The following is a 24,621-nucleotide window of genomic DNA, read 5'->3' on the forward strand; positions in this document are numbered from 1 at the left end:
GGAGACCAATTCACACAGAGATGTAAAAGAAAAGGAGGCCTTCAGAACAAAGAAATCATTGCAATTTGTACTGTTTGTGGGGGAAAGAAAAACAAAACAAAAACAAATAGGCCCCCACAAAAACAAACAAACAAACAAAACAAAACAATGGAAAATGTTTGGGGAGGACTCTGAACTCCGGGATTACTAGGGTGTATTCCAGAACATTACATCTGCAGTAACAGTGCAAACCAGTGATTAGTGAGGTAAATAGAAATGCCACTGGATCTCCGCATGGTTTCCAAGCTATATTTTAAAAATTACTTAATCTAACACTGTTTCAGACTGTAAAGTTTAACTAGTCTGTCATGCCAACTAAAGAACCTCTTCATTTAAGCAGGGAATTCTGTCAGGCCCATTAAAAGTCATCTTCAGGCTACCCATGTTCTATACTCATATCCTTCCTTTCCCCATATCTGTTTCCTTTTAAAATCCAGAAAAATGTAAAAAAATGCATTTATGCAGTGTCAATAGTTAATGCTCACTTTATAAGCATGCAAAATCTGTATTCTCAGTAGGTACATGCACACAGAGCACACATATACATCACATCTATACATAAATATCTATAAACAGCTGGCCACACATACCATGGAATGCTTTGGGCTGGAAGGGATCTTGAAGGTTACCTCTTTCCAACATTCCTGTTCCAGCTGTGAAGCAGCAGTGTAGTGCCATCCTGCCCATGCCTTCCACCAGCTGCTGCTGGTAAGGGCCACTGGGAGATGGGGATGGGGCAGGTAGGTACCCCCTCACTGTTGTGAGACCACAGGGCAAACAGAGTTACAAAACAGAATGGTTGCTGTGCCAGCCCATGCCAGAGCTGAGAGGCTGTCCTTAGTCCTGGCCTCTCACAGAATATTCTGAGTTGGAAGGGACCCACAATGATCATCAAAGTCCAACTCCTGGCCCTGCACAGGACAGCCCCAAAAATCACACCATGTGCCTGAAAGTGTTGTCCAAAAGCTTCTTGAACTCTCTCTTGGTGCTGTGACCAATTTGCTGGGGAGCCTGTTCCAGTGCCCAATCACCCTCTGGGTGAAAAACTTTTTTCTAATATCCAACCTAAACTTCCCTTAACACAACTTCATACCATTGCCCCAGGTCCTGTCAGTGGCCAGCAAAGAAGGCATCAGTGTCTCCCCCTCCATTCCACCTCACAAGGAAATTGTAGACTGTAATGAGGTCTCCCCTAAGTCTCCTCTTCTCCAGGCTGAACAGACCAAGTGACCTCAGCTGCTCCTCCTATGGCTTCCCCTCAAGGCCCTTCACCATCTTCATACCCCTCCTTTGGACACTTTCTAATAGTTTAATTTCTTTCTTATACCGTGGTTCCAAAAACTGTACACAGTACTAGAGGTGAGGCTGCCCCAGTGCAGAGCAGAGCGGGACAATCCCCTCCCTTGACTGGCCGGCGATGTTTGCCTGATGCCCCCCAGGACACAGTTGGCCCTCCTGGCTGCCAGGGCACTGCTGACTCATATTCAACTTGCCACCGACCAGGATCCCCAGGTCCCTTTTTGCAGCATTGCTTTCCAGCATCTTGTTCCTATCTCTATGTACATCCAGGATTGCCATGCCCAAGGTGCAAAACCCAGAACCTCTCAGTTCACTTCTCTTCACTAGAAATGAAGTTGAAGGAAAAAATAATCAGTTCCCATGAACTGTCTTACAGTGACCAAAATGTCTGGAAGCTTTGTGACAAAATCAGTAGACAGAATCGATACCCTCTAGAAGAATTTCATGCTCTTTTAATGGAAAGAAAACATTGTTGTCCTGAAACAGGTTCTTTCACCCAGTGTGCAAGGAGATGATTCACAATCAGAGTCAAAGTTATGTCTGGTTTCAGTTTAGTACTGAAAGAAGTTTCTTTCTTCTTTTTTCTATAGCTGGTGCAATTACTGAGATGTTATACATAATTTATCTATTTGGGAGCCATACACCAACTTCAGAATATGTCAAGTAAAGTATACTGAAGTCAAGTCTCAGAGACAACTTAAGGTGGCAATTTCTTTCTTCATTGCCTAATAAGAAAAAAAGAAATTAGGAGTCAGTGTGAAATGCAAGCTTGAGAACCCTGTTTGCTTCTTCATCAAAAGAATTAAGAATCTGTTCATACATTCAGCTGTTAGCAATATTTAGCCAATACATGTGCTACTGCCATCATAACATCTTTCTAGACCCACTAGCTTCAAACGCATCCTTAGGAATCCAAAACAGAAGTAGGCTAGAGAGTCTGCAAGGCTTTGTATCATGGGACTATGGATTTTCATCAATGGTGGCTTCAACAATGAGAAAAAGGGCAGTTCCTGAAGAGCCACAAATAAAAGTTGGAACTGTTCTGTTCTGCACTCTGACTAAGGATTTGTTAAAGTCTCTCTTTTCATACAGTAGAGGTTGCTCTCAGCCAACTCATGCAGTCACCCTGAACAGAGGATATTTTTTCATTACAGCTAAATGTAGAAGTAGAAAACAAACAAAAAAATGAAGTCCAGTTACAAAAGTTCACATGCCCTGAGATAACATAAACAGGTTCCTTCTCATGATTAAACAAATCACTATGCTCCATGAGAGAAGGGTGCATTTTTCAGGAGTGGCCTCCTTGAATTTGCCAAATCCTCAGTGCTGCACAATCAGGACACAGCATCTCTTCTAACTCTTTATCATTTGTGGAAGAAAAGATCAAGACGACCAAGGCCAAAGAGAAGAGATTTCCTCTTTTTTTTAAGGCAGAATGAGAGGCATAAAGATTTTTATCTATTCTGAGGCACAAGCATCTGAAAGACAAATGGACTCAAGGATCTTGAAGCTAGACTGAATATCCAGCCTATCTGAATCAACTCAATACTGGAAATACCCAACTGGAACCATGGGTGCCTGTGGAAGATTTCTGCTCAGTTCTGACAACTCAGAAATCCTCTCTTAGAGGAAGAGATTAGAGAATTTGACCCATTAACATCAAAAAGGCAGAAAGCTCTCTATTTGTCAATTAAAGACACTTGGGCCATGATGGTTAAAACCGAAGTTTGGTGAGACTAGAGAAAAGTCCTAAATTCTTGCTATGTTTCATACTTAATTTCTTTTCAAGAACAGACTGACTACTATACGATCATCACCATGTGCTACTGCCTGCAAGGGAAGAAAGAGGAAGTGAAAGATTGAGAAGAGCGCCCTCCTTTCGCAGCCCCCACCCCTGAAAATGTTCTGGAGAAAGGCTATTGACAGACTGAGGTTAACTGGTTTGAGAGGCCTGTGTGGGTGGACCCATTGTCTTCAAGCCTTTTCCTGCTGAATTGCCAAATACAACAATGGCTTTGCAATATGGATAAATGTCTTCCAGACTGAAATGAAAAAGTCTTGTGAAACAGGCAACTAGGCAGTAAAGAATAATGCTAAATAAGCGTAATGTTCACGGTGCACACATACATATATGCAACATGTACACAAACACACACATAATAGTGTGTGACAGAAAGTGCTGTAAGACAAAGAAACTTACCCTCACTAATTCAGTTTTGTCATCATCTTCCCTGTGTTGGTAAATGCACTGGCTGAGAACAGCATAAAGTCTTTCCATGCAAGACATACTGACATTCTCAGTTGCCACAATAATAGAATCCAATACTTGCTGAAAAAAAATGGGAAACTACAGTTCAGAATAGTGCAGGATACATCCTTCTTTCTTTATTTTAAATAAAAGTGGCACTTCAGAGAAGTCTGATTAAATATCTGACAAGATTTAACTAGAGAAAACAAAGTAATTTTTTATTCTTCAGAGAAAAAGAAGGCTTACATTTCAGGCAATATTTTCTTACTCATTAATGTATGGCATCAATGATCATAATTGCCAATCAACTGCTTCTAGAACACCAGGGAATGACACAATCCACTCTGTCGTAGAGCAGCTGCCACAGCAAAGCCACAATTGCATTTCATTCAAAATGCAGTACAGGGCTCTGGAAAATGCGTCTCTGGAAACCAGCCTACAGATTTTTCAGATACAGCTGTAACAGCTGGAAACAGAACCATCCTTTGTTGCTCCACTTTACCCATGAGCTGAATGTGTACTGTGGCTAACATCAGTTAGCTCCTACCTTGCCACTCAAGAGCGTGACTGCCTGTAGCAAATTACCAATCTCTCATACAGTCCCTTCTTTTACCAAAGATGTGAACGTGGTAATCTCTGGAAAAGCAATGCTAACACTCTAGTGGCAGCACTGCTGTGGTTGTTCGGTTGCTGTGCATCGTGTGAGGCTGTGAAGATGTAGCTTAAGAGAGCAGCCACACCAAACAAAAATATTACTGCCTGACAACTGTTTGCTATTGAACTCTGCCTCCCTCAGATCAGCTAGCACAAGATTTGAGCACTCCCCTCAGCTTTGTGCTATACAACATGCAAAGAAGATGCACAAAAATCACATAGCGTGATTTCAGCTGCTGCAAACACAAGAAGTAGGACACGACAGAAGTTCATGGCCAACATCCCATATGAAACTATTTCTAATTGCTGCCACATAGGTAACTGTACACTCTTATGTATGTTCATCAAGTTCTACACCTATTACCAAACAAAAAAGCGAACACACACAGAACACCCAAAAAACAAACAAACAAACAAACAAACAAACAAACAAACAAAAACCCAAATAGAAAACAAAAGCACAAAAAACCCAAATAAAACCAACCAAACAAAAACCTGTACAAAACCAAGCAGCTACAGTTTGGAGTGGCTCTCTGGTAGAAGCAGCAAGTTCCAGTGACACCCATGTTAGGGAAACAAGTTTTCTATAAGATGTGCTTCAGGACTGTAGCTCTCTGCTTACAGCTCACATATATAAGGGCTCTATTCTACCATTTCTCCAGTCAGTAGGCAATAACTTTGGATTACGTGCTGTTAGCATCCTGAATCTAGAAAAACCTTTGTGGCTTCTTGAATTACACAGGCACACATGAACAACAGAACTCCCTGAAATTTGCTTCCTTAGGAAGCCAGCCTGGAAAGTTAGTTTCACCTCTACAAATGAGCCCAACTCTTAAAAACATGACAGAAATTGTGTTGAAAAGTTATTTTACCAAAGGAGATTTCTCTCTGGTCACATTCTCCCCACACAGGGGAAACATCCAGGTAAATACTCCTTTTCTCATCGTGGCAGGTAAAGAGCATCCTCTGCTCCTTTGGCCAACCCCCAGGACTTCAACCTAGCAATTTCTCGAATTCTTCTCAAGGCTATATTCCCTGAGGGTCAGGTCCTTCTTCTACCCTCTCATGCAGAGGAATCTCTCATCCCAGTTCATGCAGAGGACTCTTTTTTGCTCTCTGCAGCTAAAAATTTTATTTTTCCCCAGCTGTAGCTTAGGATAGCAACTTCTCTCCTACAGGGGACTGGACTTGTAACACTAACTCTATGAAGGCAGAATTTTAACACTGGATTTTGAAAGCATTTGAGAAAAGCAGGTATTAGTATTTTATCCAGGTTGAGCTTCAGGTCAACCTGCTAATTTCAGGTTTCAAGTAATCACTGCTAAAAATCAAGGTCCTTTCCCAGTTCCTAATAAATGAAAACATGTGAACAGCAAACCAAAACAACACCTGCATCATGAAAACTGCTAAGACATTAATAACCAACAGTAGTAGCAGGTTGTCAGTGGGCTATTTTAAAATTTAACAAGCCCTTTTACATTGAAAATTAGGAAGAGAATCCAGTGTCCTGAAATTTAGTTCAGAAAAGCAAGAGCAGCAGTCCACATCAGCTGTGGAAACAACACTCATAGTCCATCACAGGCTAAATTATTCCACAAGCTCTATATCCCTCTCATAAGTTGTTTGAATTGGCATTGGTTAACAACTGACTTAATTTACAACCATACAGGTACCAAGAAAATATCCTGCTTTGGTGTTAAGAAAATTGAAATTAGACTTACTTTGAGCTCAGAGTAATCCACAGACACTTCCTGTGTGTGAATTTTCATTGCTTTCCCGTCACATACTTGCGGTTGCTCATCCACCTGAGAACATCCCACACAATTTGTATGATGTACTTGTGAATCTGGAATGACACACATTTCTTAAGTCAGGATTTCTCTTTATCTGGACTATGGTATCAGTGAAGTATCCTGTACTTGGAAAAGAGTACCTCTCTGCAACAAAGACAGAACTGTTACCAATTTTTCACTAAGAAATGTTTGACTTCTCCTTTGTTTCTGGCACTGCTCCATAAAAATTAGAATCGAACACAAAAAGAAAAAGCACTAGAGAAAAAAGGCAGGGTAAAAATATGGAAAAAATAGTCATGCTGCCACAAGAGCACTGCACAGTAAAACTCTGGTAAAAAAAAAAAAAAAGAAAGGAACAGTAAAAAAAATAGTATTTTAGGTTAGGAAACACATCTTACATTTCAAACATTAGAACAAAATTTTTCTATTCCACATGTGACTCTTCAATTCATCACTGCTTAAAGTACAGGTTTTTAACTCAGGCTGCTTATTACTGGGAAGATACTTGTACAAAAGGTACGAATTTTTAAAATAGGTACCATTTGAAAAACAAACTGCAGAATCAGAAAAAAACAGCCACTGCAGAAAAAAGTGAGTTTGGCCAGCATAACTAGAGAAGCAGCATCATTATGCAAGAAACACTGTGCTTCTTTGAGAGACACACAATGGACATAACAGAATGGAATTAAAGAAGGCTAAAACCTAACAAATAGTCTCACCCTCCTCAAGAAGAGAAAGGAGGTAAATGACTTGTTTGACCTTTCATTTACCATTTGAATGTCCATCTTCAGAAGTTCCAGCTTTTTGCCAGTCTGGCATGCCACTCGCCTTTCTTATGTCTGAATGTTCAGAAAGTATGACACTCTTCCTTTCAGTAGAAGATTCAGCCACAAGGGTCACTTTGTCTCTTTCATTTTCTGTCCCAGTTTTCTGTTGTCCTTGAAGTACATTTTCATGTTCTTCCACAGGAGTATCCTGGGAAGGATTCTTCATCTGTGCTGCAATACTGGAAGAGTCTTCCTTCGTTTTGTGTTTTCTTTTAGATTTCTCTACAAAAACATATAAGAAAAAGTAATCCAAACCATTACCATTAGTTCTTTCTCCAAAATGCAGCATAGTCATCTTACTTGCAAGGAAAATGACCATAGCCTAAGTACCATTGTCCATCTCCCTATGTGTGTCTACAGAAAAAAGCTGCAAGTTAATGAGACCGGTTTGCTATTAGATATATTATAGGCAGAGAAAGGGAAAACACTGCTCCATGTAACTAAAAACTAATTGAATATTCAGAAACAGCCACATACAATGTTTTGGACTTCAAAATGTAGGTGCCATTAAATGTCAGTTGGGTCATCAAGGCCAGGCTCTTACAATGTCAAGCAGCCACTGGACTTGAACTTCGTAAGCACACTGAATGAATCACCTCAGGATTTATCCCACACTGTGAAGCATAATAAAAAATATAATGCCTCAAGCGTGAAAAACCAAGCATCACAGGAAACTCCTGTTAGGCCACAGGAACAGCAAAGGTAGCAGTGACTTTAACAGCTTCTCCAAGAAAGTCTGAATAAAACTCAACTTGCCATTAGAGCAGGGGGTACTGGCATCCACAGGCACTGCTGGCATCTCCATTTTTTCATTACACTTTGGGACTGTTTTCTTACACCCTGCAGAGCGCTATGCAGAGTGTCTTGCATAGTTGGTTACAAAGAGTGAGACAAGTCTTAAAATCCTCAGCATCAAAAGACATACCTCTTTCCTTACGAGATTCTTTAATTTCTTGGCAGCGTTGTTCAAAATCTTTATCCAGTTCGTGCCTCACTATGGAATATGCCGTATCACTCAAAGCATAAGCTTTGTGACTCAGGAGACCATCTGAAATTGTAGTTGGAACTGAGCGTATTCCACTAGACAATGAAACCCTTTATTTTGTTTACTTAAAATGATTTTTCTCTTTTCATAGGCAGATTCTGAAATGTTATCTCAGATGGTATTTTCAGCAGAACAACAAGAAAGTTAATTATTAAAGCAAAAGCACTAGTTACCAATCAACACATCTACCACAATTTCATGAGCAAACAGTTTATTTACAACCTGGCAACTTTAAACAATCCCAGAGAGCATTTCTTATCTAATCTCACATATACTGTCTGCAGATGGCATTTATCAATTTACACCTTTAAAATTTTTACCAAACCAGGGATAAAAAGCATATCCTCACCTTCAGGACTTTTATACGAGTTGTACTGTAAAGCATTGCTACAGATTAGATCAATGTCCTTCAGAAAATCTTCTGCAGTTAGGTACTGGTGCATGTCAATCTTGGAGAGAACTGTTGAGAGGTCCATGGGCTGTTTAATAACAGCCTTGTAATTGGGTGCCTGCAAATTAAATCTATGTGCTCAGAGATTTAACGTAGTAGCTACCAAAGTTATTTATTATTATTATTAATTATATTTACACATTTATATTGTTATATTACTATAGATAATGACCAAAACAGCTACATATCTCCTTTCCATTGCAACCACATTGTTCTAAAATAAACCTTATACATATAAACACCAGTCATTCAGTGTTATTTCACTCTAATCCACCCCAAGGGATTTATTAATAAGAATCTCAGTTACCTCACCTTCACAGGAGGGTTGTTATTAGCATCTATTTTCAAATGAGCTAACTGGACAATTTCTTTACTCAAACTATAAAAGGAGCCTACTGAACAGTTTAGATTAGGACATCTATGTTTGTTTAGATTATTCACATCTCAGAAAGTACATGGAAAGGAAAAGACAAGTCAGAGGATGCATAGGGGAATGGGACTTCTCTGAAAGGCAAAGCTATCTTAAAACTAAAACTGACTTTGAAGAATGTGCCTCTGGCTTAGACTTATTCAGTAAATTAAATGAGAGATGTATGGGAACAAGGAAAAAACACACAGCCCTTATGGTTGATCTTATACTGAGGAAAGGTACAGATAAAAGTGAGAATGGAGACTGAAAAGTTATTTGACAAACTGCTGCTTCTACTCCTGTTCTCACAGAAACTATTGACAGTCAATTAAAGAGCTTTTGGCTCTATTAAAACAACCCTTTAGGTAATGTTTGTAATTGTAGAGAAAGAGATCTCTCTGCTCTTCAGTACTGTAACATGCCTACATATCTAAGCCTTTCCACCGGCAAACTGTGTTGGCATTTGGTGTAACTGGCACTTAGATGATCCTTGTAGGTCCCTTCCAACTGAAATATTCTAATGTTTTAAAAACATTTTAGAAAGAACACAGGACTTTCAGTGGAGACTCAAATAACAGACTTTTGAGAGCCTCAAGCACTCAACAAAAGTAAAATTCACTTCCTACTCCTTGAAAAATCAGAATAGTACGGTCCTAAAAACAAAGATAAACTCCTAGAAACAGCAAACACTGAGAAACATACACACAGAGAAATCATGAATACACACAGCCATAATAGAATTACAGAACAACACTAATTTACCTCCTCTGGGTCAACAGGCTTCATAAATGGTCTGAAACGTCTGTCAACAACAAGTCTATGAGCCACATCCCTTAAGTAAATCCTAAGTTCACGCAACGTATCCTCTTCCTCCTCCTTCACCTGTCTTAATTCTTCCTCTGTCAGCTGTCGAGGCTTAGGTGGTGGTGCTATGGGCAAGACTTCCAGTGGCTGCCAAGCTTAAATTAATCAGGAAATTATAGTCAATTGATGGTACTCAAATACAAGGGCATGAGAAATGATTGATAAAAAATTACCACCAAAGCAAATACTGTATTAGCTGTTAACTTACAGTTAGCAAAGTTTTATACGTAGAATATCCTCCTCACCTGTGTTGTTTTTTGATGCAGGAGGTTGAGCAGCTTGCTTCATAATTAAGTCCTCAAAGAAGTGTCTTCTTTCAGCACAGGTAGGCCGTGGGATTTTGAAAACTTCTTCATATTCATTATTAAACAATGCTTTTATCTAATGCATGAAGAGAAAAGATACTTTAAAGTAAGGTAAACAAGGCCACACAAGTTTTTTATATTCTGTTCCAAAAGGATGAGTACCTCACTAAATTAAACGGAATACTCATCTGGATAAGACAATCAATGAAAAGTTATCTTCTTGGCCTTAAAAGGCTAGATTTTTATGGCATGGCAAATTAAAATACCTTCTTTGAAGAATACCTTCTAGAGTTCAAGCTCCAGTAAGAAACTGCAAGACAAACCACTGAAAGAGGGGTGACATTCACCACCCCCCAAGGCTGCTTATTTTGTATTTACCTGCCTTGCTGTCTTTTGGCTTGAATCTTTATGGCAGCCGCAGGGGGAAACAGGCAAGGCTCAGCAGAAAAGTGAGGGCTTTTTAGTCAGATGTTTGGGGTTTCTTTAATTATATTTTTAATTAATTTAAATGAGGTGTCCCAAATTGCTTACTTCCAAGCTGTACTCCATTTTTTCCATCTCTAATACCAAGAGGTATGGAAGGAATTTCAATCCTTATTTTAGAAGACCTTTATTAACAGTATAAAAACTCCTGTTACTGAGACAAAATAATCAGAGCAGCATATTCAGATTTTGAACACCTTCCTTTAATGAACACTCTCAGATGTCTACAAAGCTCAGCATGTTCTCTTAATGAATTTTGTTAAGGAATACAGCTAAAGATTTATTTCCAAGTTACTTAAACAGGAATTGGACCTTAGCTTTCTAAACTGTCAAGTTTTCACCCGGATGAAGACCGTAATTGAAATTTTTATAAAATAATTTAATTTTAAATTATATTCCATCAGTTAACTGTGTGACCACCATATTTTTTCAGCATAAATATTTTCAGAAAAAAAGTCTTTTTCATAGCTACCTTTCAAGCACCATATATTCTTCACTAAGGACACACCTAACCCTCTCGAAGCCACTGAAACAATTGTCTGAAGCAAGTCTATATATCTGTCTAATAATGAGCATGTGAGAAAGGAGAAGAAGCTGGGTCAAAGTCAATCCTTAGTGAGAAAACACTTTAGAGAAATGCTTTCAGCATTGTTTTGTCTAAGCAAATTTTGAGACACCTGGTTTGGGTGCCTGAGTATGAATTTGCTTAAGAGCAGCACAGCACTCCAGTGCTTCAGGGAGTTATAAATTAAGAAGAAACTGAATAACAAAGAAAGAAAAGTATCAACAGAAATACCTCTTCTGGGAGATCTCTGTGTTGCACATCAGATGTTGCAAGGAGCAAAACTGGAGTAAACCTTGGGATGTTCTGCAGTAGTGTTGTAAAAACAGATTTCAGTGTAGGTCCAACAGACTCCCACCAGGAAGGGATTTGTGGGATATATATGATACTTGGTGCTGTTCTCTGAGCTTCTCGCATCAACTGGTAAAATGAATGCTTGTGTAAGAGAACTACATCACGTAGAACAGGCTACTAAATAATTATGTATCAGTCAAAATACAGACATTGATATGGAGACAGAAGCAGACCTGAATCTCTGTCGGATTTCAAAACTCACTTAGGTGTAACATAACTCCTTAAGAGCCTCAGAACTCAGCTGATGTGGTGGTGTGCCTGAAGAAACAAAGACTAACCTTTCAGCAAAATGTATTAGCCTGGAAAATTCGCTACACAGCTGCAACTAACCCATTTTCAGTTCTGAGTGGACACACACCCAAGTCAGACTGAAGCACAGTCTGAACAAAGAAAGACCTATGTGAAAAGATGAGGACTAACACTGTACAAGAAGCCTGGTTATAATTCATAACTTTAAGCACATTTTATAAGAGGTGACCAGTCCTTAGCCTGTCTGAAGAGCTAAATCACTCACAGCCTCTCATTACCAAAGGATCCACCAGACCAGATGATGTGCTTTGAAGACCACAAGCCACTGCCTCCAGATGGCCCCTCAACCACAGAAGACAACACGCACCTACTGCATGAGGGAAGCCTCAATAGTCCTTTCACAAAACAAATTTCTCCATGCACTGTTTCAGATTAACAATCTGGAAAGGAGATGTTCCTCCTACGTGACAAATTAGTATCCAGTCACATAATATGTCTGTCCTGACTTGTACAGCTCTCAAATGCTGCTACTAAAGATCCAAATGTTTTAATACAGCGACGCCAAACAATGAAATGGATTTCCTGCTAGAAAGTAAAAAAGAAAAACAGCACTAATCTACTTATATGTCATTTTTCTAGTTAACGAAAACACACCACTGCACAAATCCAAGTGTTCCATGAATTTTAATGATTTTACTGCACGTACTGCAGCAGTATAAGCCATATATCTATGTGTAAAAAAGGGAACTATTCTCTTCCTCCAAACCTTGGCTGCCCAATAAATATAATTAAAAAAAAAACAAACAAACAAACAAAAAACAACAACAACAAAAAAACGGCTGCAAAATGTGCATACATGCCATCAGGTTGATGCAGAGCCATCTACTGGTAGCACAGAATCTTAAGAAGCAACGAAAATGACTTTCTGGATCCCACTGAGACCAGCAGGATTTCGTGACACAAAGAGAGGTTTATTACCAGCACCTCCCAGCTTCCCAAGCTGCTAGCAACATTATCCACACTTCATTTCAAATGAAAAACATGACTATGTATAATGTTCTGACTTGGTATCATCCCATGTAGAAGAAAAGTGGATTTTAAGAGAGAAGTAAATGTAACAGAATGTTCAAATCAGGCCACCTCCATTATCAATCAATCAAAAAAAAAAGCTACCTGTATACATCTTTCATCTGGTGATGTACAAACAAACAAAGTTGGTGTGTCTAGTGTATAAATTGGAAAGTTTTCGAGGCTATGTATTACTGCAGCTGCCAAATCATAAGCTTGCCCAGATTCTGGCTCTTCAACTAGTAAGAACCGTGGCCTGTAAGATGTTGGCTGGTCACAAGGATTTCTAAAGCAATAAGAAGAAAATAAGTTTAAAAGTGAGTGATGGATAGGCACACAGATGTTTTTTTCCTATGCACTTCTTTTTTTTGTAAATACATTCCTTGTTCCACCAAATAATAAGTTGGTCTGTGACCAGGAAGACTGCCAAAGCCTACTTTCTCCCAAACTGGTACTATACCTCTGCTAAGGAACCCTGCAAGTCCCCAGCATGGCTGCCATTCCTTTGGCTGGGTTAAGTAACAGCTCTTAAATCCAACATAGGGACTGTCCAGCCAAATACACGCACAACAACTGGTCAGTAACCTGATATAGGGCAGAACAACAACTCTTTCACTCAGCATAAACCAATTTAGTCTCTTTACTGCCCATACACAACCATTTTCATCATGTCTTGACTTTAGGTAACTGTGAGATGTCAAGTTTAGCTGAAATTTGGCCATAGTTCCTGGAGATGGTGGGAAGGAAGGAGCAAAACATATCCAGGAAAAAAATTAATGTGGGCACTGAAATACATCAGCAGTATCTGAAGAAACACATGATTGGTTAAATTACACCAGTACACTACACATATATAAAATTTATATTTATTTTATTCAGTCATTGTAATGGTTTCATCTTGAATAGTCTCCTAAGCTTCTGGTAATCTTGCTTCTCTAATGTGAAACATACTTGTGAAGATGTCAGCAGAGCAATAGCAACAAATAACTGACCACAATTAAAACATCAAAAGATTAACATAAACTCAGTAGGTTAAAGGTACAAAATACAGATATTGTTCAGGTTTTTCTCACAGTGTTTTAACAAACCACTTCTCAATTTTGTTTCTGCTATGTAATTGGCTACAGGTTTAAAAATCTTAGAAAGTAAAAGGACAAAAGATGGCTACACAGTCCATGGAGTTTTTTAAGCTAAAAGGACAGAGAGCACATTTTTTGAGGTCTTGAGTTTTCCAAGGAATACCATGGATTAAACCAACATGTTCTAATAATCTGTGGACCACTTTGAATTAGGAAAAGAGGGGTGGGCCATTCAGTTTGATGGGTTAGGGCAGTGTACTCAGAACATTAATACACAGTTGTATCTTCACGCTTATTTCTTGCAAATATCAATCACCCCACACACAACCCCTTAACTCCATCCTGCACCACTCACACCAAAACAATTTACAGATCCAGCCATTTTAAAAGTGTAACCATAAAGAGGACAAACATACCTGCTAAAAGTGCAGATTTCTGCCTTTTTGTGATCAGATGTTTTATGAGTTGGCTTCTCTTCAGAGACTGATGGCGATTCCTCATCACTGTCAATCACATAATTTCCTACAACAGGATTTAAAGATAAGAGAAGTTTGTTAACTTTCCTGTATAGTCCATATCTCTTGCACTAATACATCTTCAAAATCAGTGCTGGAAAACACTTCTCTTGTGTTTTGTCATTTGAATGCGATTTTCTGAAGAGTTCATTCTACCACAGATCAAAGTAAATTCAAAAGGCTGTCTTACATCCCATAATTTGCATTAGGCATTACCTCTCTATTGACAAAAACTTGTTTTTTTCCTTAGAATAATGATGACTAGGAACAACTTCAAAAATTTCCAGACACTTGAAAAACCCTTCTCCCTCCATGTAAGCAATAATTTGGAAAGAGGTGCCTCATACTTTAAACCTTAGATCCATCTCTGAAATGATAAATGGAACTTTAGCTACTGTCAGAAAGAGAGTGCTCCAGCAAAGAACACATCGTCTGCTGCATACTGAGTCACTCACAGCTCCATCCTGCACTGTCCACATGCAAAGTATAAAATTGTGCTGTAATTACTGCGTACAGATTTGTGTATGTTGACTGCACAAATCACAAGATTTTCTTTGTCAGATTTTTAAACAAGTGGATGTTATTGTCATACCTTGCTGTTGGTCCTTCTTCAGTGCAAGCTCTGCATGGGGAAATACTCTCTGCAAGGCTTGTAAAATTCTTTCCAGTGTGTTTTTTAACAGTGGTTTTGAAATAGCTGATAGCGCTCGCCCAGGGGAAGGCACAGTCCTCTGTGAAGCTGGAACAGTCTTCTGCATGGCCATGGAAAAATAATTTGCTTTTATTTTAATCAAATCCATGTTTATCTGCAGTCTCTCTCTACTTTCATACAGCTGAGGATAGCGATCCCGCAAAGCACAGAGGCCAGTTTCGGCACATAAGGCTTTAATATCAGCACCACAGTATCCTAATAAACAAAACAGGAATCAAATGTTGTGTCAGTCTCAGGCAAAACAGAATTCAAGGCCAAGATTTCTAAACTGCACCACTGAAAGAGTTGGTACGCAGCTAGAAATTACCAGATTAAGAGACAATTGAAAGAGTTCCTGCAATGCAGAGAAGTTCTGTTACATGGCTCACAGCCTGCCTCACTGCCTTGCTCTGCAGCAAGGCACAAGAGCTTGAGTACTGCCTGGTACAAGCTGAGGTTCCCTAGGACTCAAGTTGCATGCAGGAACCCACACTGTTTTCAAACTCACCAACACATTCTTCAGCCAGCTCTTCAAGTAAGTTGTCCGATGGCTTCGGGTTCCAGTCTCGTGTGTGAATTTTGAAAATCTCTTTTCTTGCCTGAAAACGCAACAGTTGCATTTTACTTTGCCCTAACTTTTAAAAAAACAACCACAATGCGAACCCACAAAATCTCTTACCCTAATACAAATACTTTTCTTATCTGCTAAACTTTTAAAGGTCAGTTATTAATATGCCCTTTGCATCTTCAAGCAGGAAATTTAATAATTCTCTACTTGTTACAACATGGTTACTCTAAACTCTTGCTGGGGACTGCAGTGAAATAAAAGTCATTTATATCTTCCATAAAAAGTGAGTTTTCACCAGTGTGAGACCTAATGATCACGAAGAAAAAAAATGTAGTAAAAACCTTTCTCAAATGGAGATTTTTTTGTCAAAGAAAATTCTCTCAAATTTAGCGAAATTTCATGGAGACAATCTCATTTCTTCATCAGATTTGCTTTTCTATCAGTTCATTCAAGTAAAACAGTCCTCATACTCTGTTTCAAATTGCTAGAGTTACTACCAAGAAGAGCAATAACTATGACCTAAACTATTGTCACTAATCCAGAAAATGTCAAATATCGCCTATTCTTATCTCAGACATTTGCAAGACTTTCACTGCAGTATTTCTTGGTACATAGATTAATTATGGCAGACTTCTAAAATTCTTCCACAGTAAGGAATCATGTAGTAGATTCTGTTTCCTGTTCCTGAGAGCAGATGAAAACTGGAGACCAACGTTTGTGTTAAATGCACTGTTTAGTGTACGTTTACTAGCTTTCAATTCAATAAGCCTGTTTTCCTTTTTCTAAAAAGTGCTAAGAAATATCAGTGGTAGTCAGAGAGAAAGCACAAAAAGAGGGTTCCAGCTTTGCACACTATCTCCCCACAATCCCATTATTTTTTGGTTACTATACATACATTTTTTCATTGCTTAGGTATTGGCATTGAACTAGAAGCCTTCCAAGCACTGCAACTGTGCAGTGTACTTCACATCTTCATCCAACTCCCTGTTAATAATTTCCAAATCCCAACATAATTCACTCCAGTACCATCCTTGATCAAAGTTTTTGTGCAGAACTCTTGTGTGAACACCATTTCTTTCACTTTCAAGATGCTACAACAGTACTTTATAACTAATTCATAGTTACTAAATAGTTTAAGCTTTCTTAAACATTTCAGTGACTGGCAGCATCCCATTTTCTTCATCAGTTACAGCAAAACCAAAACTAATTACAGAACTAATTACTTGTTGAAATCATCATAATGGTATATATTCAGTACCAGGTTTGCCCTCCACAGTACAACACAGTCTCTCCAGACAGCCCTCTCCTGTCCAAGCTGTACACTATTGATGGAGACTTGCATAGCTCTGCAAAGCTGCCTTGTTACAGGGGTTTGCTATAAAGGTGGACTTTGCCACATAGGCATTGAATAGGTTGAGTTGAAGTTTTGACCTCTTTGTTTGGCAAGTTGAAGCGGAATTCTCGTTCAAAGCGTCCAGGTCTTCGTAAGGCAGGATCTATAGAATCCAGTCTGTTGGTAGCTCCAATTACCACAATCTCTCCTCTGCTGTCTAAGCCATCCATAAGTGTCAGAAGTGTCCCCACAATAGAGCTAACAGAAAAATACAATTTTTATACACTGGTTTAGGACATTTTCTTCAGTTCCACATCACTCGAAAGGACAACTTTTTATTGATGAGATGCTGATTAGCAGAAGACTTGTTATAAGACATAACAAAATACAGATAAGGTATCACAGTCCTTGTGCTGATATCAAGCTTAGGAATTGTTTTCAATTACTGTTTAAAAATCATCTGAAATTCACTGGCATCAAATTACTAGTTTTCAGGATAAATGAATATGTCACCTCAAGTTAAATAGGTTGTGGTCTTTTTTTAATAAAGATCAAGCAGCTTCTATTTAGACACAAAACATGTCCTACCTATGAACTTGGTCTTGTTTACCAGACCGTACAGGAGCGAGAGCATCAATCTCATCAAAGAAAATAATTGAAGGTCGCATCTGGTAGGCCTACAATGAAAACACAGGAATACTGACATTAGTAAAACAGCATTATTTGAAAGATAGAAATGCATGAAAAACATTATGGTTGGAAAGGCACAAACTAGATTTTTCAGACTAGCATCAGGGATCTCTACTGATTGAGCTAACAGAGCAAAGAGGCACAAATAACAAAAGACAGGAGCCTGTGTCAACCCACTGAGACTGGGTGACAAGAAACAAATCATACCAGTAGTTTTTATGGCTATTTGGCAACCATCAAGAACAGAGACAGGACTTAACTCAGTTACAGGTTGTGGAAGCAACCCTCTGTTACCAATTTAAATGACCATGCTTTCAGCCTGCATCTGTTTCCCCCGATCTAAAGTTACCACCTCCTGCTTCTTGAAACCATTTTTTGTGACTGTTTGCATGGCTGCTGCGTTTCTTGGGAGTTTTGGGGTGGGTTTTTTTTGGAGGGCAGGGGAGTGGAGGTGGTAGTGGTGGCACTTGGCAGGATTTTCTTGCCTGTTTCACTAGTCTTTCCCAATACATGTCAAGATTTCAAGCCCCTAAAACTCCACTGAAAAAGGAAACACTGACAGTGTCATTTCAATGGAAGGAGCTCACAAAACATGAAAAAGAATGATTTCTTCTCAACCATAGAAAATTAGTTAAAACTTGGTCAGAATGCTGGGCATGTTTCAACCTTACCTGCTCAAATAATAAACGAAGCTGTCGTTCAGATTCTCCTATCCATTTACTCAAGCATTCAGCACCTTTCCTCATAAAAAAGGTTACTCTCATGTCACCTTGACTACATTCATTAGCAAGTGCACGAGCAAGCAGTGTCTTTCCAGTCCCTGGTGGACCATAGAACAGACAGCCTCTACAATTTAAAAAAATTCATTTAAAAAAAAGACATAAGAAAAACATCATGGAAAAGTACCTATTACAATCCCCCGTTCCTAAAACACACAACTCTGCTCTCCTAAACAAAACACTTCACAGATAAGATAGCGGTAATAGCTGAAGTGTGAGAAAAGTCAAAAGTGTTCCAACACAATTCAGCAAGGCAGCAAGCAAAATTAATAAAGAGGACAATGCAGAAATACAAAACCTTGAGAATGGATTGTAATGTCTCAAAAAGATACATTTAAAACTTCTGACAAACAGGGGTGCTTGGAGCCAAACAAGAAAAAAATTCCAGTGCAGAATCTGAGACTGGGCTAGCTTTTCAATGATACACTGTATATATACTTCTGTTTTCACAAAATGCAAGATTGTATAGTAAAACATTTAATTCTCCCTTGAAAAGCTTTAGGTTTTTGGAAGAGGAAGTAGTCTAAAGCTGGAAAGATATTCTGCATTTCTGCATTTCCATCAACTAGAAAAGCCAATACAGTGCTGCTTCAAAAAGAATTTCAATGAATAAAGAAGCAAAACACAGAAATATTTTCTTTTCATTGTTTGCAATACTTTTAAAGTTGCTGAAGGCAAAGAATTTAAAGTCCTAGTTCAATATAACCCAACTGAGTTTTGCTGGCCAAGAATATATAAAGTTAACAATTAAATCTCTAAGAATTTCATTTTGTAACACTGAAGTCACTTAGCTGCGTAAAATGCAGTTTCTTATTTTAGCTCCAGCACAACAAGCACTACAAGTTTTTAGTTGCATGTCTTATCAGTTGTAAAACTAATACTTTAGCACTTGAAAAAAAAAAAAAAAGAGTTGGTGGGAGAGACAACTGGACTTTCATAAAATAAACTACAGTTGACTATGAGTAGACAGTTCCTTCCTACTTACAAACTAGTCAAGTCCACTTGTATATAGGACTCTAAACATTTCCAGCTCCAGGTCTGAAAGGCGAGACACTTCCAAAGGATAGTCTCACCACACAGTAAATCTTTGGACCTACATATATAATGGATTCTATCCATTTTTTTAAACATTACACTTTACTGCTGTTAAACAAACAAACAAACAAGCAAAACAAAACAACACTGCTGAGAATTTTTAAGTATGGGAACATATTGATATTTCAGTTGAATATTCCCTGAAAATAGGTGAATGAGAACTTTATAAACAGTGTCTGTTACCTTGGAGGTTCAATTTTCAGTCTCTCAAAGATTTCTGGATAAAGCAAGGGAAAAATGACCATCTCCTTTAAAGATGAAATGTGTTCAGAAAGACCACCCACGCCATCAAATTGTACCTAAAGTTGAAGTCAACAGAACACATTTTATATGTTAAAGAAAAATGCAACCTTGATGAGGTTCCATCGGAAATCAGATGTCAGCACAAAGGAAATGTTCATGGCAATTTTCAAATTGCTTGAGAAAACTGTAAACTGAGAGAGTTATAGGTGACAAACCTCTCACTGACACAATGAAGCAAAAATACTTACAGCATCTATTTGCATTTGCTCAACTCCAGCCAGACTGGCTCCAGCTTTTGTGGTATTCTTGTCAACTCCCTTTAAGTCACTTTTCTGAAAGCTGAGCAAAAGAGATCTGACTTGAATTAAGGAAGAAACAAAAAGGTGCTTTTTAACTTATGGTGCAGACAGAAGATTTCTAGTTTTCTTATGATAGCAAGTAATGCAGAAGACACTAAAAATTGGCAAAAACTTCCTAAATAGTCAAATATTCATTACAACTTTTACATTTAATGGCCATGAGTAAATAAAGGAAAATGTTTACTCCAGACATTAAACCAAGTTAGTTATTTTAACAACCCTTAGCATTTATTAATATCCATGCCAGTCAACACACCACATATAGGAATGCAAGCTTGGAACTAGTTATTCCATATGGGGAGACCATGGACTGACCTTGATTTGTATGATGGAAGAATCGCTCCCCTCCCCAAACACACTGATAACTTTCAAATAGTTTTACCTTCTACATTCAAAAAGTTACAGCCCAAGAGAATACTTATTTCAGTGGGGATTAACATTATAAAGGCTGTCCACCACTCCTGGCCCTTTTTGAGGACTTTGGAGTGTGTGTGCCAGAAGATACATCTGAAAGACTTAAGGCTGAAAATGTTTCTGTTAGACTGTTACTAAAATAATTTTTCTAGAGTATTTGCTAAGTAACAAAACCTATTTTCCCTATTTATACATTTTCTGTTATGATGTTTTTCTTTCTGAATAAACTTCAATAAAGCACAGAAGCAGTAAAATTTTACATTAAGAAATTACACCAAAGTGTGTGTCTCTACCCCTTTCCCCATTCCCACCGAGAAATCAAATTGCTTATTAAAAATCAATTCTAAAAATCCAGTTTGAGACAATTCAGTTGCAGTTGTCAATACCAACAGATATGATTGAGTATTGCCACAATTTAGAAAGGGTACAAGATAGAGATGGCCACACTTCATGGTTAGGCATATGCAAAGTCCTCCCAAGTAGACTCCTCCCTCCCCTCTTCTGCAATTTCATTAACCTTCTTAAATTTCTCTTCTTCCTCTGTATCTCAAAATCCTTATCATCAGATGAGGAAGGAGAATCACTGTTTGGGACCACATGTCTCCATCTGCAAACATTCAAACAAACAAACATTCAAACAATTAAAAGTAAAAAAATTAAAATGCACACTAAGTAATTAAAAAATTTAAGTGAACGCTATCTCAGAGTTTACTTTGAGATCTAATAAGTTTTCAGATCATCATGCTCCTTATGAATCTGATTTCAAAGTACATTATTTGATTTTTCTTAAGAAGGTAAAATGTTTAACTAGGATGCAAAGAAATTTCTTAACTAAGTTTCTCCTTTTGTCCAGTCTCTCTCTCATACACAAATCAAGTTTCACTTATGTAGCCAGTCTGTGAACCATTAACCTTTTAAACTCATTTAAAAATTCGGCTTCAAAACTCCTTCCTTCAAAACTGCCTACTCTCAAGGTTGCTAAACAAAGTGTTCCTATCTAGCAAGAAATGGCACTCTCTCTGCTCTAAATGCTTACAGGATGTGATACCCCTTTGTCATTACTATTGCAATTTACAATTTACAATTTCATTTAGCATTTTTCTTGTTTAAGTATACTTTCATCCAGAAACATGAACTAGTTCCAAAGAGACACCAGAATCAGTGTTTGAGAGATTAAAAAAAAAAAATCCATTAGAACTGTCATACAGGCACTCCATCTAAATTTTCTTCAGTTTTAAGAAAATAATCTACACCCCTCAATATTAAATAGTCTAAGATTTTCAGAGGGACATTTTGCCTTCAGTTCCAGAACAAATGAATTTTAGTTACACAATCTCAGACACAACCCTCATCATCACCTTATCAATGACCACAAATACTGTAGTCTTCCTTTTCAAATAATACCTAACAGCTTGTAAAAAGGATGGCCTCCTCCAGCCAGTGTTTGTTTTCGTTATACCCTTAGACTACCATGGCAATAATCATACTACTGATCTATAATTGTCACCTGTCCAAAACCCCTTGGAAGCATTATTCAGTCATGTGACTGAAGAACTATCACCTAATCATACACAAACCTTTTATTCCCTTTGCATGAATCTCTCTCTCTGACAGGTGAAGATGGGACTGAAGAATTTGTCTTACGTTTTCTTGGTTCTGTTGAAATCAAAGAGAAAGTTTAAGAGAAAGCAGGATAGTCTAAGAGGCAGAAAACGAGACATGAATCACATGTTCATGGAAAGTTTCAATTGGGGTGGGGGCTAATCAGTGCGCAGTGGAAGTGAAAAAACACACACCTGATTTTTAAGGAGAACTGAAAACCACATAAGTTAGATTATCAAGTCCCTTTAATTACTATTTTTTTCAAGGATAAATAGGTCACTTTTTTTACTGAAAACAATAAGGGTGCCAAATGTCCAAAAAAATCGAATGTCCACAGGATACCTGCATTTAATGAATGAAGGTAGGAAATTTGAAGTTAAGTGTGGACGGTGTGCATGCATTTCCACTAAAAAAAAAAAAAAATAGCTCTTCCATGCAAGAAATTATCTCTTAAGAGAAACTTATAACCTATTTTCCAATGGATCTTGGTTATGCTTAATTAGGCAATGCTTTTCAGTTGTTTCACCATCACTTTTGTTTCACTTCCTTCTGGTGAAATTACTGCACACAATATTAAACTGTTTAAGTACTGCTGCAAATGATGATATATTCAAAATGCACTACATGACATGTATTCCCACCTCTCCACAGCCTTTTATCACATAAGCATTTTGAAAAAACAGGGATTTGGAGTTTATTTCTCTGAATACCTGTGAGCACACTACCAGAACAGCCCTAGAATCTGTGGCTATGGCTTTTAATGTCAATAGCAACACAGATTTTTTTTTTTTAATAGATGAAAAGTACCCAGTAGTTCAGTCCATCTCAGTTGTTTAAGACAATTGGCTAGGCTTTTGGCTAGGGCATAGTCAAGGAAATTTAAAAGAAAACTAGCCTACAATGCTACCTGGATTGTCAGTTGTTTCTTCATCAGTTGTTTCCATATCTAGGCTTTCCTACTTTAAAGAAACAAGAAAGATCAGGCACAAATATGCAGAAAACCTGTGGAAATATCTGGTGCCTAAATAGTATCATTATCAAGGCATACCAGTACACAAAACATTTAATTAAGGCATGGGAGGAGGGAACAGGATCATCACTCTGGCACCCAAGATTAGTAAGAAAGATTTCTACTCTAAAATAGGGTTTAGTAGATGTGAAAGTTATGCAAAACTGAGTGTATCAATTTAATGTTTATCAATTATCAGGTTAATAATCCAAGAGTGTGGTAGAGCCCAGGACAAAGCTATTCCAAGCAGATAAAAAAAAATCACACTGGCATTTGAGAGATGATAAAGTACTATGGTCAATTCTGGTTGAAACAAAACCACAAATGAATTCAGATCTAAACAAAAGCAACTATGAAACCAACACCTGTCATTCAAGAGGACAGTGGACTAACTTAATTTAATAGAGCAAAACCAAGAGAGAGGAAATATGATTGACTGGAGTCTATCATTTTAACATGACTTCCTCTCAGGAGAGAGGACTGCTTGAGCTCACAGGCAAGGCTGGCACAAGAGAAAACATAGTAAAACCTGAATTCACTGATAACTGTTTTATCTAAGATCTGGAGTGAAAATTCAAGACTTTAAACAGCTGTTTGTAAACAGTGTCCATTCAAAAATCATAAGGCAATTCAGAAGGCATAGTATAAGACGTATTTCAGCATATCATTGCTTCTTGATGAAGAAGATATTTCCTTCACCCTTACAACATAGCTGTGGTATGGCAGTAACCAAAAGATGTTAAACTGTAATTAGAAAGCAAGAATGAGATTTTTGTTTAGACTACACTATGCTTTGGAATAAGTTTTTTTCAGCTAAATTAAAATTATAACTAAATAATTTCTCTATGTGAAATGCCACTCACATAGAAAAACAGCAAATTAAATTAGTATCTACTTCTGTGTGGTGGAACATCCCATGGTTTCCCATTGTTCACTGTCTAGGTCTCTTCTTCATGTCACGCAGATAGGCAAATATAAAAAAAAACCATTGAAAACAACACACATAATCCATATGATATTTTAATAAAAAGAAATCTCAGGAGGAAAAAAAATAATTCTTAAGATCATAGGAGGATGACAGAAAGAAAATATGGCAGTTTTTCATAGTACTTAAGTCATTCTGCATTATAGCATTAAGTAATATTTAGTTTCAAGCCTTCCTCAGACAATAGGTTACTTATTCTTCTCTTAACTGGAATTAAGGTCTCATGCAGATGTTGCAGCTTGAAAACAAAAAAAACTTCCCTGCTGTTGCACTTTTCAAACCTTTCAGAAAACAATGTCAATTTGGGCTTCACAAAAAGAATTTAAGTCATGGACACACAGACAGAAACACCAGGACTGCTTCACTTTACCTGTATCCAACTTCTACCATTTCTTAACTCAACATGACATTATAAAATTACTCATAAGCATGAAAGAAAAGTTAATTAAACACGAAGGTGCTTCTGGTGCCAAGAAGATTGATTGAGAGGGCAAGATAAATCTGCTCAAAGTCACAACATAAAGTGATCGTTTCAGTTCACAAGAACCAGCCCACATATAAAAGATGCTCTGGTGTGAAGATCTCTCTGCAACTGGCAATCCCAAAATA

General features: G+C 37.9%; 1 protein-coding gene across 10 annotated transcripts in view; it reads right to left on the reverse strand.

The window, feature by feature from the left end:
• Window positions 1-1,872: 1,872 nt before the first annotated feature.
• The window catches only part of LOC114066885 (ATPase family AAA domain-containing protein 2-like), a 23,344-nt gene continuing 595 nt past the window's right edge, over window positions 1,873-24,621 (reverse strand). For 3 of the 10 annotated variants that reach the window (XM_027901928.1, XM_027901931.1, XM_027901930.1), the window contains exons 2-22: window positions 22,926-22,974; window positions 21,994-22,072; window positions 20,934-21,023; window positions 19,892-19,982; window positions 19,584-19,699; window positions 18,198-18,372; window positions 17,425-17,513; window positions 16,935-17,094; window positions 15,444-15,534; window positions 14,837-15,151; window positions 14,146-14,251; window positions 12,756-12,936; window positions 11,214-11,399; window positions 9,875-10,010; window positions 9,528-9,724; window positions 8,255-8,414; window positions 7,786-7,908; window positions 6,804-7,082; window positions 5,962-6,086; window positions 3,539-3,667; window positions 1,873-2,063 (exon numbers count right to left, since the gene is read on the reverse strand). In XM_027901928.1, coding sequence (XP_027757729.1) covers window positions 2,025-2,063; window positions 3,539-3,667; window positions 5,962-6,086; window positions 6,804-7,082; window positions 7,786-7,908; window positions 8,255-8,414; window positions 9,528-9,724; window positions 9,875-10,010; window positions 11,214-11,399; window positions 12,756-12,936; window positions 14,146-14,251; window positions 14,837-15,151; window positions 15,444-15,534; window positions 16,935-17,094; window positions 17,425-17,513; window positions 18,198-18,372; window positions 19,584-19,699; window positions 19,892-19,982; window positions 20,934-21,023; window positions 21,994-22,072; window positions 22,926-22,962 — 2,904 coding nt within the window. In that variant the 5' untranslated portion in view covers window positions 22,963-22,974 and the 3' untranslated portion in view covers window positions 1,873-2,024. Of the gene's footprint in view, window positions 2,064-3,538; window positions 3,668-5,961; window positions 6,087-6,803; window positions 7,083-7,616; window positions 7,701-7,785; window positions 7,909-8,254; window positions 8,415-9,527; window positions 9,725-9,874; window positions 10,011-11,213; window positions 11,400-12,755; window positions 12,937-14,145; window positions 14,252-14,836; window positions 15,152-15,443; window positions 15,535-16,934; window positions 17,095-17,424; window positions 17,514-18,197; window positions 18,373-19,583; window positions 19,700-19,891; window positions 19,983-20,933; window positions 21,024-21,993; window positions 22,073-22,925; window positions 22,978-23,608; window positions 23,654-24,621 lie in introns of those variants that run through there. The other 7 variants (XM_027901932.1, XM_027901934.1, XM_027901933.1 and 4 more) reach the window with 5 other exon arrangements.

The sequence above is a fragment of the Empidonax traillii genome, unplaced genomic scaffold (genome assembly GCF_003031625.1).
Source record: "Empidonax traillii isolate 1590-97213 ecotype Southwest subspecies unplaced genomic scaffold, ASM303162v1 scaffold823:size356304, whole genome shotgun sequence".
Lineage (NCBI taxonomy): Eukaryota > Metazoa > Chordata > Aves > Passeriformes > Tyrannidae > Empidonax > Empidonax traillii.